This window comes from Miscanthus floridulus, chromosome 4 (genome assembly GCF_019320115.1).
Source record: "Miscanthus floridulus cultivar M001 chromosome 4, ASM1932011v1, whole genome shotgun sequence".
NCBI lineage: Eukaryota > Viridiplantae > Streptophyta > Magnoliopsida > Poales > Poaceae > Miscanthus > Miscanthus floridulus.
In genome coordinates, this window is record NC_089583.1 from 107,065,610 (window position 1) to 107,078,695 (window position 13,086).

The following is a 13,086-nucleotide window of genomic DNA, read 5'->3' on the forward strand; positions in this document are numbered from 1 at the left end:
CTCAAGATCAAACAATGGCGCACTAACCAACCGACTCTCTCCAACAGGTATTATACAATTTGGTGTAATTAGTGCATTGAGAGATCCAAACTGCATCTCAGTAAGAGCATCTATCTGCGTGGACCGAATATGTGTGGAACAACACTATGAACACCGCGATTCCAGAAATATGGGAAGGATAACTCTTCCATAACCAATTTATGCAGCAATGGCTTCCTTTCACTGCTATGAACATCCCATTCACTTGATTCTAGAACTACCAGAATGATGACCATGATACTGGTCGCAGGTCAGCCCCACCAGCACAGGTTGGCCGACCGTCTTTGGACTCAGATATCAACTCGTAGTTCGTGTTCTTATTCTTCTGTTCTTAATAGAGCAGGCGTGACGACGTTTAGATTTTGGACTCAGATATCGACTCGTAGTTAGTGTTTTGCTGTTTCGTGTTACGTTCGGAGGAGTTGATGCACCATAGACGTTCGGTTTCTCACTGGACGCCTTAGCCCTTAGGTTTAGCACGACACTGGTTCACTCCGAAGGAAAAAATTAAAGGAAAACAAAGGGGTAGGCAATATGCATGGCCTGTTAGCTCATTCAGGCTTCCCCAGATTTCCCAATCCATGATGGGGAACGTGAGAGATGAGCGTGCAGCTCGCATGCTCCTACGAGTCACACACACTTGAGCTGAAGTGTGCAGGAGCAGAAAACACAGGCGAGTAGATTTATTTTTCCAAATTATGATGTAACCCAGGGCTGTCATACTCAGCAATTACAACCACTCACATTCAGACAGTTTCTTACCCCAAATCCAAGTTCCCGGTCCAAGAAATCAGACCACTCACATACCAGTACATGTCAAAATCAAGGCAGCAATTTTCTTTCACTTTACCACCATTTTTTGTCCCTTTCCCATACAAATGGCTAGCTTTCCATACACTGAACAAACTTGTAAAATAAATGCACGATTTACATCATGTAAAAACTCCACATAGAAGAAACTCTCAGCTAATGGAACAAACTGCAACCGATGCCACTAACCCCTGATGAACACAAGCTAAAACCCCCAGCTTGTAGGGAAACTAGCACCGCCTGAATGTCTGAAATGGAACCAAACAGAACCAGTGCGCGCAGCATGGATGGCAACAACCACCGCCGCTACTACAGCAAACCCAATCATGAACAAGATGAACAGTATATGGGGCCTCTTGCTCCACCGCCCCATGATCCCGAGCGCAAACAGGTAGATCAGCAGCAGGATCCATGCGTTGAACAACAGTCCGAGGGACGCATTGGCCATCTGCAGGAGCGACCATCCGTCCCCAACGATCGCCTTGCCAATCGCCGCCCCAATCGCTCCGTCGTTCACGGCGATCACCACTATTGTGGGGATCAGCAGTGGCGGCCTGGTGCAATGGTGAGAGCTGTCTCACTGAGTCACCAGGTTGCGGGTTCGAAGCAGCCTCTCCGCAGATTTTACGGGGGGAAGGCTTGTCTCGGTTTTTCCCTTCCCCAGACCCCACTCATGTGGGAGCCTCCGGCACTGGGTCTGCCCCCCTTTTTAGCAGTGGCACCCACTGCACTACGTACATCTCAGCATACTTCTCGTTCACGGTGCTTGTAGCCTGCTTGGCTGTCAGCTTGAACGAAACACCATTCCTACGAAGGACTAGCTTCAGCACAATGTGCAGCGTTGCTAATGGGTACACGGCTGTTGCCCCGATGATGTAGAACTGCTCGTTGCGGATCCAGTCCAACAACGTTAGGCCAGCCCACTTGATCTCGACCATGCCGATCAGTTCTGTCATCGCTATGATGACGACGAGGTACAGCACATATGTGGGGAACGGCTTCTGTATGTAGAACTCGCCACAGAAGATCCATATGATGGAGAAGAGGAGATAGAAAACAAGGAAGACTGATGAGATTGGGTACGCTGTCATGTTGGTGTAGGCGATTCGTTGCATGAAGTTTAGTCGACGGCCAGCAAGGAGTGGGCAGTGTGAGAAGAACATTTCAAGGGAACCGCCTGACCAGCGCAGAATCTGGTAGAGGCGCTCAGTGAGGTTGATAGGTGCAGTGCCACGGAAAGCATCTGATTCTATGCGGCAGTACATAGATCGCCACCCTGTCCGGTGTACTCGGAAGCCGGTCACCACATCCTCCGTAGCAATGTTGTACACCCAGCCTATTTCCTTTCCAAACTCAGTACCATCCTCATATGCACACTTCATGACATTATTCAGCTTTTCCATGACAGACTCCTCATGTGCCGGTGGTGATGTCATGGACCATTCTTGGTTCGCAGCTAATGGTATGGAGTTGATGAAGGGCATTGAGTTGCCAAACTTGTTGGGATTGTCCACAAGCTTGAAGGCATCAGTTCTCCAATGAGGTGGATCAATACCATAGACAGCAATCCGACAGAACATGCAACCGGTGCCAACATAGGAGGGTCCCTGGATGCCATTTAGACTGAGCAAGGTGGCATCAAAGAAGACACGGTTGTTATTGCAGTACCTGCTAGATAAATCTTCTGCATCCCTTGTGTGAATGCGCAGCAGGTGAAGGCGGTGCCGAAAAGGGCTCCTTGCTGTTGCACTGTAGCAGCTGCAGGGGCAGACGCTGAACGGCTCACCTGTCGCACTGTAGCCACAACAGGGGCAGGCGCCAAAGTTAGCCCTGCTGTCATATCTAGTAACTGTAGCAGCATGACAGCTGTATTAGGACTAGATGGGTAGAGTTCTATATATAGTTTGCCACTGCAACTCAGTAAAGAGAGTTCAGGTTTGTCATCTCCTATACAGGGCTCCGACCAACGCTGGTTTCTCTGCTGTGTGTGTATGCTCTGTTCTCCCTCACTTCTTCTACCTCTAGCCATAGCGTGTGGTCGGACAACGTTTGTCGTGGTCGGCAAGACTGGTGAGTGGTCGACTCACCTGAGCCGGTGGTTGGCAAGACCGGTGACAGGTCGACTCACCTGACCTGAGGGTCCAGCGGACTAACAGTACCTGTCTGTTGGGTCGACATCATCAAAGCGTTGTGGGAACTGAACAAAAGCAGTGTTGTCGCCATCACGCCGGTCCAGCATGAAGCACATTGCAGCTCGGAAGGCTTGGGAGTTATTGACGTAGTGGTCACCATCAAAATTGATGATGAAGGGAGCATTGGTCAGAAGTGCAGAGACCCGCGGCTGCACGTTCATGGTGCCTGTTTTCCTTTGATGGTCAGCTTGGATTCTTCTCACGGGATATATAGACGAGCATTGGGAGCCGCACGTCAACAGCACTGAAGTCCAGAGGGGTTTCAGCACTTGCTGGTCCACCAAACCGAGGTTCATCGCCCGGGTGATTCAACATAACCTGTTGAACAGCCAAGTTAGGGGTAATAGATTAATACACTTTCTTAGGTAACAAATGCAAGACTATGCTAACTATAAATCGCCACTACCAGAGACTAAGTTTTATCCACACGAAGAAAAAGGGCTAGCAAAATTGCATACCTTAACAATTCCAGCATGTTGCCCTTTCTTGTGGTTTTCAGCAGGGTCAAACCATGTTCCTGGCCATTGTGTTCCATCTGCCATCCAGGTTGCCTTTACACCTTCTTTGGCCTCTGCATTGTATGCATCTGAGCGCTCAGGGATTTTAGTAAAAAGTGCATCCAAACACACCTTGAACTCATCATACTCCTTAGACATGCGCCTATGATCATCAACAAACTCATCTGGTACAGTTCCTGTGTACGGGCGTGACTTCACAGCAAAATAGCCCTCGGCTCAATGCTATGTTTTCGGCAAAATGGAACCCAAAGTTTTGCGAAATTTGCAGTCTCAAGCATGCCCTCATAATGGATTATGGACCCTCCATCATCCGAGAGGTAGGTAGCAGTCCTATCAATTGGGTAATCTACGGCAAGAATGGATAGGATAGAGTTCATAGTGTATATCATAGGCTCATTTATGGGATCAACAGTGTTGATAAAAACATGAAGCCTGGGGAGATTAGAGTTGCCATCAGGGAGATCGAATTGTTGTCTCAAGAGGGAAAGGTCTGGGACACGCTTGATGGGGTTGAGCTTTGCAACTTGGTTTAGCCACCAAGTGACACCAAACCAGAAATCTCCAACAATGGATATCCACCAGGGCCACATGCCACCGGCGTACGGGTGCCTGATACGCCATATGAAGAATAGGATGATAGCAATCAATCTCAGCAAGGTCAACAACCTGTTGCAGATCAACCGGAAACAAATTAAGAACATGTAGTCAGAGAAAACTGCTAGAAGTCCTAGCATTGAAATAGGAACTATGACTAGTGACACTACACGTAAATACAACACTTTTGTATCATATTTCAAAATTAGTTACAAGTTGTCAGTAACAAATTGCAAAACAAAGCTGCAGAAGTGAATTAATCCATACGTAATGAATTGGAGTCCTCGGGATGAATGAAATCTTCAGTTAGGCACATAGCAGACTCGGATTGCACAATGCGCATGGGGGCATCTCAACTCTCAGCAACAACTCATTGCAACGCAGATCTAGAAATGAGAGAAGTGACAACGCGACACAACTAGTGAGATGCGCCACGAAGACGGAACGCCAGCCCAGCGCTCCCCGGCGACCCGTGCGAGGCGGTGCTGCGAGCAGCTGAGGCGGGTCGGCCTGGAGAGCTCCTGGGATGTGCAGCGGAAGCTGGGATACGGGACCGCGGGGCGAGCGCCGGAGGCACGGCATCGCCGCCCCGCCATCGGTGATGGTGGGGTCGCTGTCTCGTCGCCGTCGGTCATCGCCGTGTTAGCCCGGCTGGGATGGGACGAGGGAAGGGGAAATTGGCGTGGACCGGTGGACACGGCGTGGCTCCGCCCATTTTCGCATTGCAGCATGCTGGGCCTTCGGCCCATCTTGGGAATATGCGCTTCCACGAACAAGCGGGCTTCTACATCTGTAGGCCCAATATTACGCCGCATAGATATCTGCAAGCTTTGCTAAAAAAACAAAAAAGATAAATGCAAGCCCATATTGTTTATTACACCAAGTAAAAGTTCTTTTTTTTTAATTAGTACACACCAAGTACAAGTTCGGCGTACCATTTATATATAGTATTCCACTACTAAGAACCACTGACAGTGCTAAATAAAAAACTAGAGAACCCCGGTCTCTCCTAAGAAAAATGTGTACAGTGTTCCCCTCTCTCTAAAAAAAACCGAGTCCTTTTAAAAGGCCGCAGACAAGTAATTTAGTTTCGGCAGCGAAGGAAATAAAATCCCTACCGGTAGCTTAGCATGTACAGTAGCCCTTTTAGAAAGAGTGCAATTTTACTACTTGACTTTAGTAATAATATATAATTTTACTACTAGGCAACTAGCTGAGGAAAATAGTCGTGCGTACGTAACTGATCGTTGACACCCCCAAAATGGTAATCACGATTCAGAGCCATGGCCAAAAGTAGAAACAGCGATTGAGTAAAGCATGTGCGCGTGTCAATGAGGCCCGATAGATGTACTTGCGCACCTGGATTTTTTTTTTATTTTTAACACTTTTTTTTGTGAACTAATTATAAATCTAATATTGTTTTTTTTTTAACTAACACTTTTGGTCATGCCTATTGACATGGCGCGGCGAAACGCCTGTGCCGCGCCATGCAATTCTGGCGCGTCGGGAGGATGACGTGGCGACGACCGGGACGCTAACCGATGACGTGGCAGGGTCTGCTGCACCATAGACCACGGCGCGGCACTGACGCGCCGAGGCTCACGACGCGGCAGGACCTGGACGCAGACAGAAGACCAGCCTCAATTGCAATTGAACGGGAGCTGCTGTCGGTGAGGATCGGTAGCGACGTGGCCATGGACCCCGGCTTCGTGTCGCAGCTGAACGGCACCTGCAGCTCCGACCCCAACGCCTTCGCTTTCCTCGATCCCTCGCCGGTGGACTTCGACAACGCCTTCTACCGGAACCTGCAAGTCGGCAAGGGCCTCCTGGGCTCCGACCAAGTGCTCTACTCCGACATGAGGTTGCGCAGCACGGTCAACTACTACGCGTCCAACCAGGATGCCATCTTCGGCGATTTCGTGGCGACGATGACCAAACTCAGGAGGATCGGGGTCAAGACGTCGGCCACTGGTGGTGAGATACGTCGGGACTGCCGGTTCCCGAACTAGTTGCTAGTTAGTCTCACCGGTAGTGCTGCCGCGACGCATTGAAACGAATATGAAGCAAATAAATGGAGTCCATGCGCAAGTTAACAAGTTGCCACATAACATTTTCATTGGTTCATGAGCCTGCAGGTTTCGGATGACAATATTTGTTCGACATAACCAACTAAGTTCTAGGAGTGTAAGGATCCCTCGGGCGCCTCTATCTCTTCGGATTTGTAGGCAACATATTGGGAGTGTAGCCAACATCGGTGTGGTCGTGTTGCCGGTGCGTACGGTTCGTACCCTGCAAGTATATGATATACACGATTACTTATAATCTTTATGATCGTTAGTTCATGGAGCCTACGTATTTAAAGAAACTACCTTTGTTACTACCCGTGAGGCTCCTTAGGGTTAAGCGGGGCACCACCTAGCTGAGACATGCCGATCTCGTCCTGCTGTCAATCATCCCACTTGTAGTGCTGTATGCGGAAGCCTGGGGGTCGTCGTCGTCCTCATCGTCCTTGTTTGCAGGGTTCTTCCCAGCGCTATGATGTGGTGGTGTACGCACTGTGGAAGCGGCACCTGTCACCGGCCGAGAAGAGCCGGCTGGTGTCCTCAAAGAGCTAGAAGACGTGCCACCCGACTGCGTCGGGTAATCGGGTTCCACCCAAGGAGTGTCCATGCAGCTCAACTTCTGAGCTAGCTTCATGTAGCTCCGCTTCACCTTCTGCATAAATAGACGTTAAAGTTAGTGCATTTTCCAAACGCATATACACTAAAGAAACATTTTCAGAACGGACAAGTTTATGTTTACCTCCACAAAAGCCTCGAGAACGCCTGGCCCGTGCCCTCTAGACTCATGAAGCCAAAACACTGCTTCGTTGGACAGCCTTAACAATTGTGTCGCCTGGGTACAGAAACATGGTTGGACAGTTTTAGTACACATACTTAATACCAAATGGATAACAAATTATACCATTCGAGTATCTTACCATGTATCTTTGAAGCGGGGCTCTCTGTAGTTGTGTGTCATCCCTAGTGGCAACGTCGTATACATCTTCGATCACATCTTCCTCGTCGTCCTCGTCAATCGCCTCCTCAGTGTACGGGAGCTTGATATGTGTCCTCGTACACTTGTGAAGCCACCGCAGGTACTCATCGAAGGTGCGCTGGTCGTGTGGGGGACTCGCATCGACCGGCTACCGGTCCCTGGTCTGCAACAACTGAATGTACGCGTTGTATGTCACGCGCCAATCCTTGGTCTTGTACCTCTTCCTGCGGTCATACCTGCAACAAAACGATTGTTAGTTATACCATACACACCTCTGAATTGTAGCTTTGTTATTAATCGATAACGCACCCATGCAATTCTTGGTTGGTGGAGTAAAGCGGTGGTGGGTAGCCTGTCATTCTTCCAAACTGCCTGCAAAAACCCTGATGGGCAAGTGAATCTCGACCACGTGGAAGAAAATAAGAGGGACATTGCAGCGATACTCGTCTGACTCATCCCTAGTGACAAGACTGAGATAGTACTGGAGCTTCAGAGCATCCTAAGGACACCAATGCACCTAAATATTTTGTAATTGAGTTAGGTTGTGATCAGTGTTTTCCTAAACGCTAAACGGTAAACAGTCGGTCACATACCGTTTAGCCATTACTCGGGCAAAACGTCCCATTAAACAGGCTAAACGGCCAATTAAACGGGGGTAAACGGATGATTAAACGGAAACGGCGCACCACCGTGTAGCGTTTACACGGTGTTTAAACGGGCTAAACGACCGTTTAGGCAAACAATGGTTGTGATATAGTGTACATCGAACAAGACACATGTATGATAGTAAAGAGAGCGTAACCTGGTTTTATGTCAGGACGTTGAGACAGTCCGTGTACTCCTTGTACTTGCGCCTTACATTCCCTCTAACTAACTCTGCTTGCGTCTAGATATACAGAGATGTAGAGAGTGTATCCTACCCGTTCCAATCCTGCATTGAACACGATAATGAATTAGTCATTAATAATTTTATCATATGTAACTGCCTCGAAGAATATAGTGAATCGAAGTACTTACCGATAAACCAGTAACAAGGGGCCTCCCAACGGGCCATCGTTCCCAACACCAAACCTGGAGTAGGTAGGAGCAACCCCCAAGGTTCGCATACCCTGAGGTGCGACGGTAGGTAACGCATAGCTGTCGATACGTCTATGCCAGGACTGCGCTGCCCTAGCTGTACGTCGCAATGTTATCCCACGACTGGCGTAGTATGTCAAGAAAGATCCAGCTGATGGTGTTGCCCGAGGCGTCTGAGAATAGGAAAGCACCAAGGAAGTGCCAGAGCCACACTCTAGCGAACCTATCGATCTGAGCCTCATCAGCCTATGGGTCCAAGTAATCAAAGCGCTCTGTGATCCACGACGATGAAACACCGGAACTTTTTCTAAAATTCACCAAAGAAAATGAGACCCGATGGCTACAAGAAAGCAATTCAAATATTAAATAGGCTTGAATTGCTCACTTAATTTTTTTGAAAACCTCGTCGTCCGGTGGAAGAAAGCCAGTGAACTGAGCCACCAACTCCCTCTAGTGATCGTTGTCAACTATACCTGTCATTGGAAGTCCCCCCCAACCGAAGGACAAAGATAACCTTCACGTCCTGCATGGTCAAGGTCATCTCGCCGCAAGGTAGGTGGAACGTGTGGGTCTCAGGCCTCTACCTGTTATAAGAATAGAACGACTGTTAGTTGCCTCAAATTTGTTATAAGAATATTTACATACGAAGGCACTCGCACCTGTCTACAGCTGCAGTAAGTAGTGCTGGGTCAAGGGGCGAAAGACTGTAGTTGACAACACGGACAAGCTCGAGGAAGCCGGCACGCCGTATGTATGGCGTGTAACGCTCGTCCCACTGGTGTGCCCTGTTGTGCGTGCGGGGCCTCAAAGAAGGCAAGGGCACCTCTACATCGGTGTCAGTCAAGAAGTGTGCTCGGTGCGGGTCATCATACTCCACTTCAAGAAGGGGATACAACTGGTGTTGCGTGGGAGGGGCCATCCTGTTATAAATTGATAAAGGGTTAGAGTATTCAGATTAACAATATTCAAATTAACATTATGTAGCATTTCAAAATTTGAACTACTTATTATGCAATATGAACACAATATGAAAGCACATGTATATATTCAAAGTAACATTAACAGACATATTAAACAACTTCACTAGGAAAATAAGCATTTGACGAAACTTCATCAAGTCATCCAAATTGCCGTATCACGCACTACTAACTACCGACACTTGAAAACTAGTATTTATACTGACAACCTTTACTACTATAAACTAACTAAATAATAAATACCTAATCACTTCCTAAACCCAAAATCCTAACTAACAGTAACCTAAACCCTAACTACCTAACCAAACCTTAACTATACTACAACACATGCGCTCAGCGCTCCTCCCCATACGGCTCCTCCCTCTCTCCCCTCCAGCGGCGGCGGCGAGTTTCGGCGGCGTCAGTGCCGACGAGGTAGGCGGGCTCCTCCTCCTCCTCCTAGATGTGTGCCCACTGGAGGCGAAGACGACAACGGCGGTGGCTAGGATTCCGGTGAGCCTCTGCTCTTCTTTCTTCTCCAACTCTGGCGGCTATAGAAGGGACCGGCCGTGGGGAGACAGGAAGGCCAGACAATGGGGATGGTGTCCAGACGGTTTGGGGGCCCTAGTAGTGGTAGCGGCGGCCGGGCCATGTCAGAGCGGGGAGTCTCGCCGGAGTTGGAGAAGATGGCGGCGACCGAGCTCGCCAGAGTTGTGGAAGAAAGCGGCAACGGGAGGAGGACGGGGGAGGGGAAGAGGGTGCCCACCGTGGGCATGGTAGGGTATCGTCGGAGCTCCGGGGCCGCGGCCGTGGCGGCAGAGCTCCGACGAGACCCTACTGCACCGCAGCGGGCCGGGGCGGTGGACGGAGGCGGGGCTTTGGAGGAAGATAAACAATGGGCATCGGGAGGAGGAAGGAGTGTGAGCCGTTGGATGAGGTGATCGACGGTCCAAAAATCGAGTGCTGGGAGAGGAAGAAACACCCCGTTGCTGGATAGTCATCTCCTATATTATTTGCAGCCATAGCTGCAGCATTTGTAACACATGCGAGGACCAAGAGAATAACATGATTTGTTAAATTAATTACCACCCTTTTTATCATGATTTTTTTGTATTCAGAATTTAATCACGCAAATCAGCAAATGTCTAATATATATTCCGAAATGAAAGTTGGTTATACCAAACAAAATGCATGCCAGCAGACAGATATAGATCGATCAATCAATCATGTACGTATTCAAGTAATTCCAGCCAAGATGGCATCATCCAATTAAACGGCGCGCTTGTTTTATTTTTTCTTAGCAATTATTCTGAATTGCAGTCATGTAACGACGGAGACGTGCATGGAGGACGATTGATGCCGCCTAACGGATCGAAGCTAGAAAACAAAAGCCTCGCTTTGGAGAATGCAGATGGTGGCTTGGATTATTAGCGATCGTCCATGTGCCGCAGATCCCTCGTCGCCACGCATACTGACATGGACTGCATGCTCCATCTGGCATTCTGGCCGCAGCGGCAACCCATCGAACGTCGTCGATCCCCTGCTGTGTTTTTAAGGCCTCGTTTACTTCGAAAAAGTTTTTCTAAAAAGTACTACAGTAATTATCATATTAAATCTTATGATACATACATGGAGTATTAAATATAGATAAAAAACTAATTGCACAGTTTGATTGGAAATCATGAGATGAATATTTTGAACCTAATTAGTTCATAATTAAATACTAATTACCAAATAAAAACGAAAGTGCTACACGTAGCTAAATTCCCAATTTTCATCATTCCAGGCCTAAGTGCAGGTTCACACCGACACGCGCGCCGCAGACCACAGGTAGTACTTCTTCAGATGCAGCACGTGCGTAGTGTTGTTTTGTAGTACTAGGCCCGGTTTAGTCCTTGTTTAGATTGAAGATTTTTTCAATCCGATAAATAGTAGCACTTTCGTCTTATTTGGTAAATATTGTCTAATCGTGGACCAACTAAGCTCAAAAGATTCATCTCGTGATTTCCAACTAAACTGTGCAATTAGTTATTTTTTTTACCTACATTTAATGCTCCATGCATGCGTTCAAAAATTGATGTGATGGAGAGAGAGTGAAAAAACTTGGAATTTTGGAGTGATCTAAACAAGACCTTAGTTCCAAAATTTTTGGTAAAATAGGTATTGTAGCATTTTCGTTGTTATTAGTAAATAGTGTCCAATCATAGTCTAATTAGGCTTAAAAGATTCGTCTCGTGGATTTCGTCTAAATTGTGTAATTAGTTTTATTTTTTATTTATATTTAATGCTTCATACATGCGTCAAAGATTCGATGTGACAGAGAACGTGAAAAATTTTGCAAACTAAACTGGGCCCTAGTATAACGGCAGAGCTGCATGCTGTAGCCTGCTGTGCTGTAATTGCCAGTTGCCGTGCACCGGATCCCTGAAATTTATCGGGCTCCGAGCTTCCACGTGAGGGCGTTTAGATCTATTTTTTTTTTTGTCGGACTACCGTAGCACTTTCGTTTATATTTGACAATTAGTGTCTAATTATGAACTAATTAGATTTGAAAGTTTCGTCTCGTGATTTCTTATCCAATTGTGCAATTAATTTTTTTTTTATCTATATTTAGTACTCTATGCACAAAATTCGATATGACGAATAGTGCGCAAAATTTTTTAGAAACTAAACATGCCCAATCTTTACCGACCCTGTAGGACGGCTGAGACTGACCCTCTAGGACGGCTGATCAAATTCTTTTTTCTCTGCCTTTCTACAAAGATACGCAAACTTCTTGAGACAAAAAAAAAAGAGTTGCGATTCTAGGGAGTTAAAATTCCTGTCGGTTCATGGTATATTTGTCTCTCCCCGTCCCATCCAAGTAGACAGCAGGCAATTTTGTCCATACCATACAGTACAGGGTGTCAGTAACAGTAGACAGCAGGCAATTCGGAGATTGTTGCAGAGAGCGGACTCTGCGTGTCTCTCGCCCATGTCTTATGTTTCCGTGTTCGGACATGACATACACTCTCCTTCCAGATCTAACCCAATGTACGTACATGTTTCTATAGTTGTATACTGTGGCTCATATACTAATACATATACTCCCTCCATATAAAAAAAATAACGTCCGGCTCCTCCCCTGCATTGCGATTAAAACGTCGTTTTAGCCATGCAGCCGCTAAGCTGGACTTCTTTGCCCCTGCCTCATCGATCTATGCGCGCATGCAGTTACTCCGCACTGCGCGTGGGTCGCTCGCCTCAATTCTCATGCGCCGCACAGCTCTCCCTCTCGTATGCTCGTCCGTGTTCGGTATCTTAAAGCCGCTCGCTCGCATCGCAGCTCGCCGCGCCGCTCGTGCTTGCCGCTCGCGCTCGCCTACCTGCTCGCCGGTCCGTTCACCGCGCCTCTCCGCTCGCCGGTCCTCGCGCGCATGACTTCATCGCGTTCCAGGGATGCGGCGCCGGCGGACTCAACGTCGGAGGAATCCTGTCACGGTAGGTAGCTAATTAGTAAGATGGCTCATCACTGACCCTACACGGTGTTTAGAAATGTGATGTGATAAGCAGCATTTGGATCGTCCACACGTTGCCCACCTGGAGTGTGGGCGCCTTGGCATATTGAAGAAACCGCAGCGCCATGCAGAGGCACGCGCAAGATGGCTAGCTAAACTTTTTAGATAAGCTAAAGAAACGCTTAGCCTTTCGGATAAATTATTACCATGGCTCGATTATATATATTATAATTATAATGAAAACCACAGAACTAGACTACTAGTGGTATTATAAAGGTCAGAGGTCATGGTGGTATTGAGGCCATGGGTTTTATAGACATACATGATGACATTTTATTTATTACTTATATAAGTACGGGAAACC

At 47.6% G+C, this 13,086-nt stretch overlaps 1 protein-coding gene and 1 pseudogene across 1 annotated transcript; one reads left to right on the forward strand and one right to left on the reverse strand.

The window, feature by feature from the left end:
- Positions 1–820: 820 nt before the first annotated feature.
- On the reverse strand, positions 821–4,214 carry LOC136552501 (probable mixed-linked glucan synthase 8; annotated as a pseudogene).
- A 1,480-nt stretch (positions 4,215–5,694) lies between these two features.
- On the forward strand, positions 5,695–6,162 carry LOC136549034 (peroxidase 45-like). Its single transcript, XM_066540349.1, has one exon. The coding sequence runs from the start codon at positions 5,695–5,697 to the stop codon at positions 6,160–6,162; it is 468 nt and encodes a 155-aa protein (XP_066396446.1).
- Positions 6,163–13,086: the final 6,924 nt, after the last annotated feature.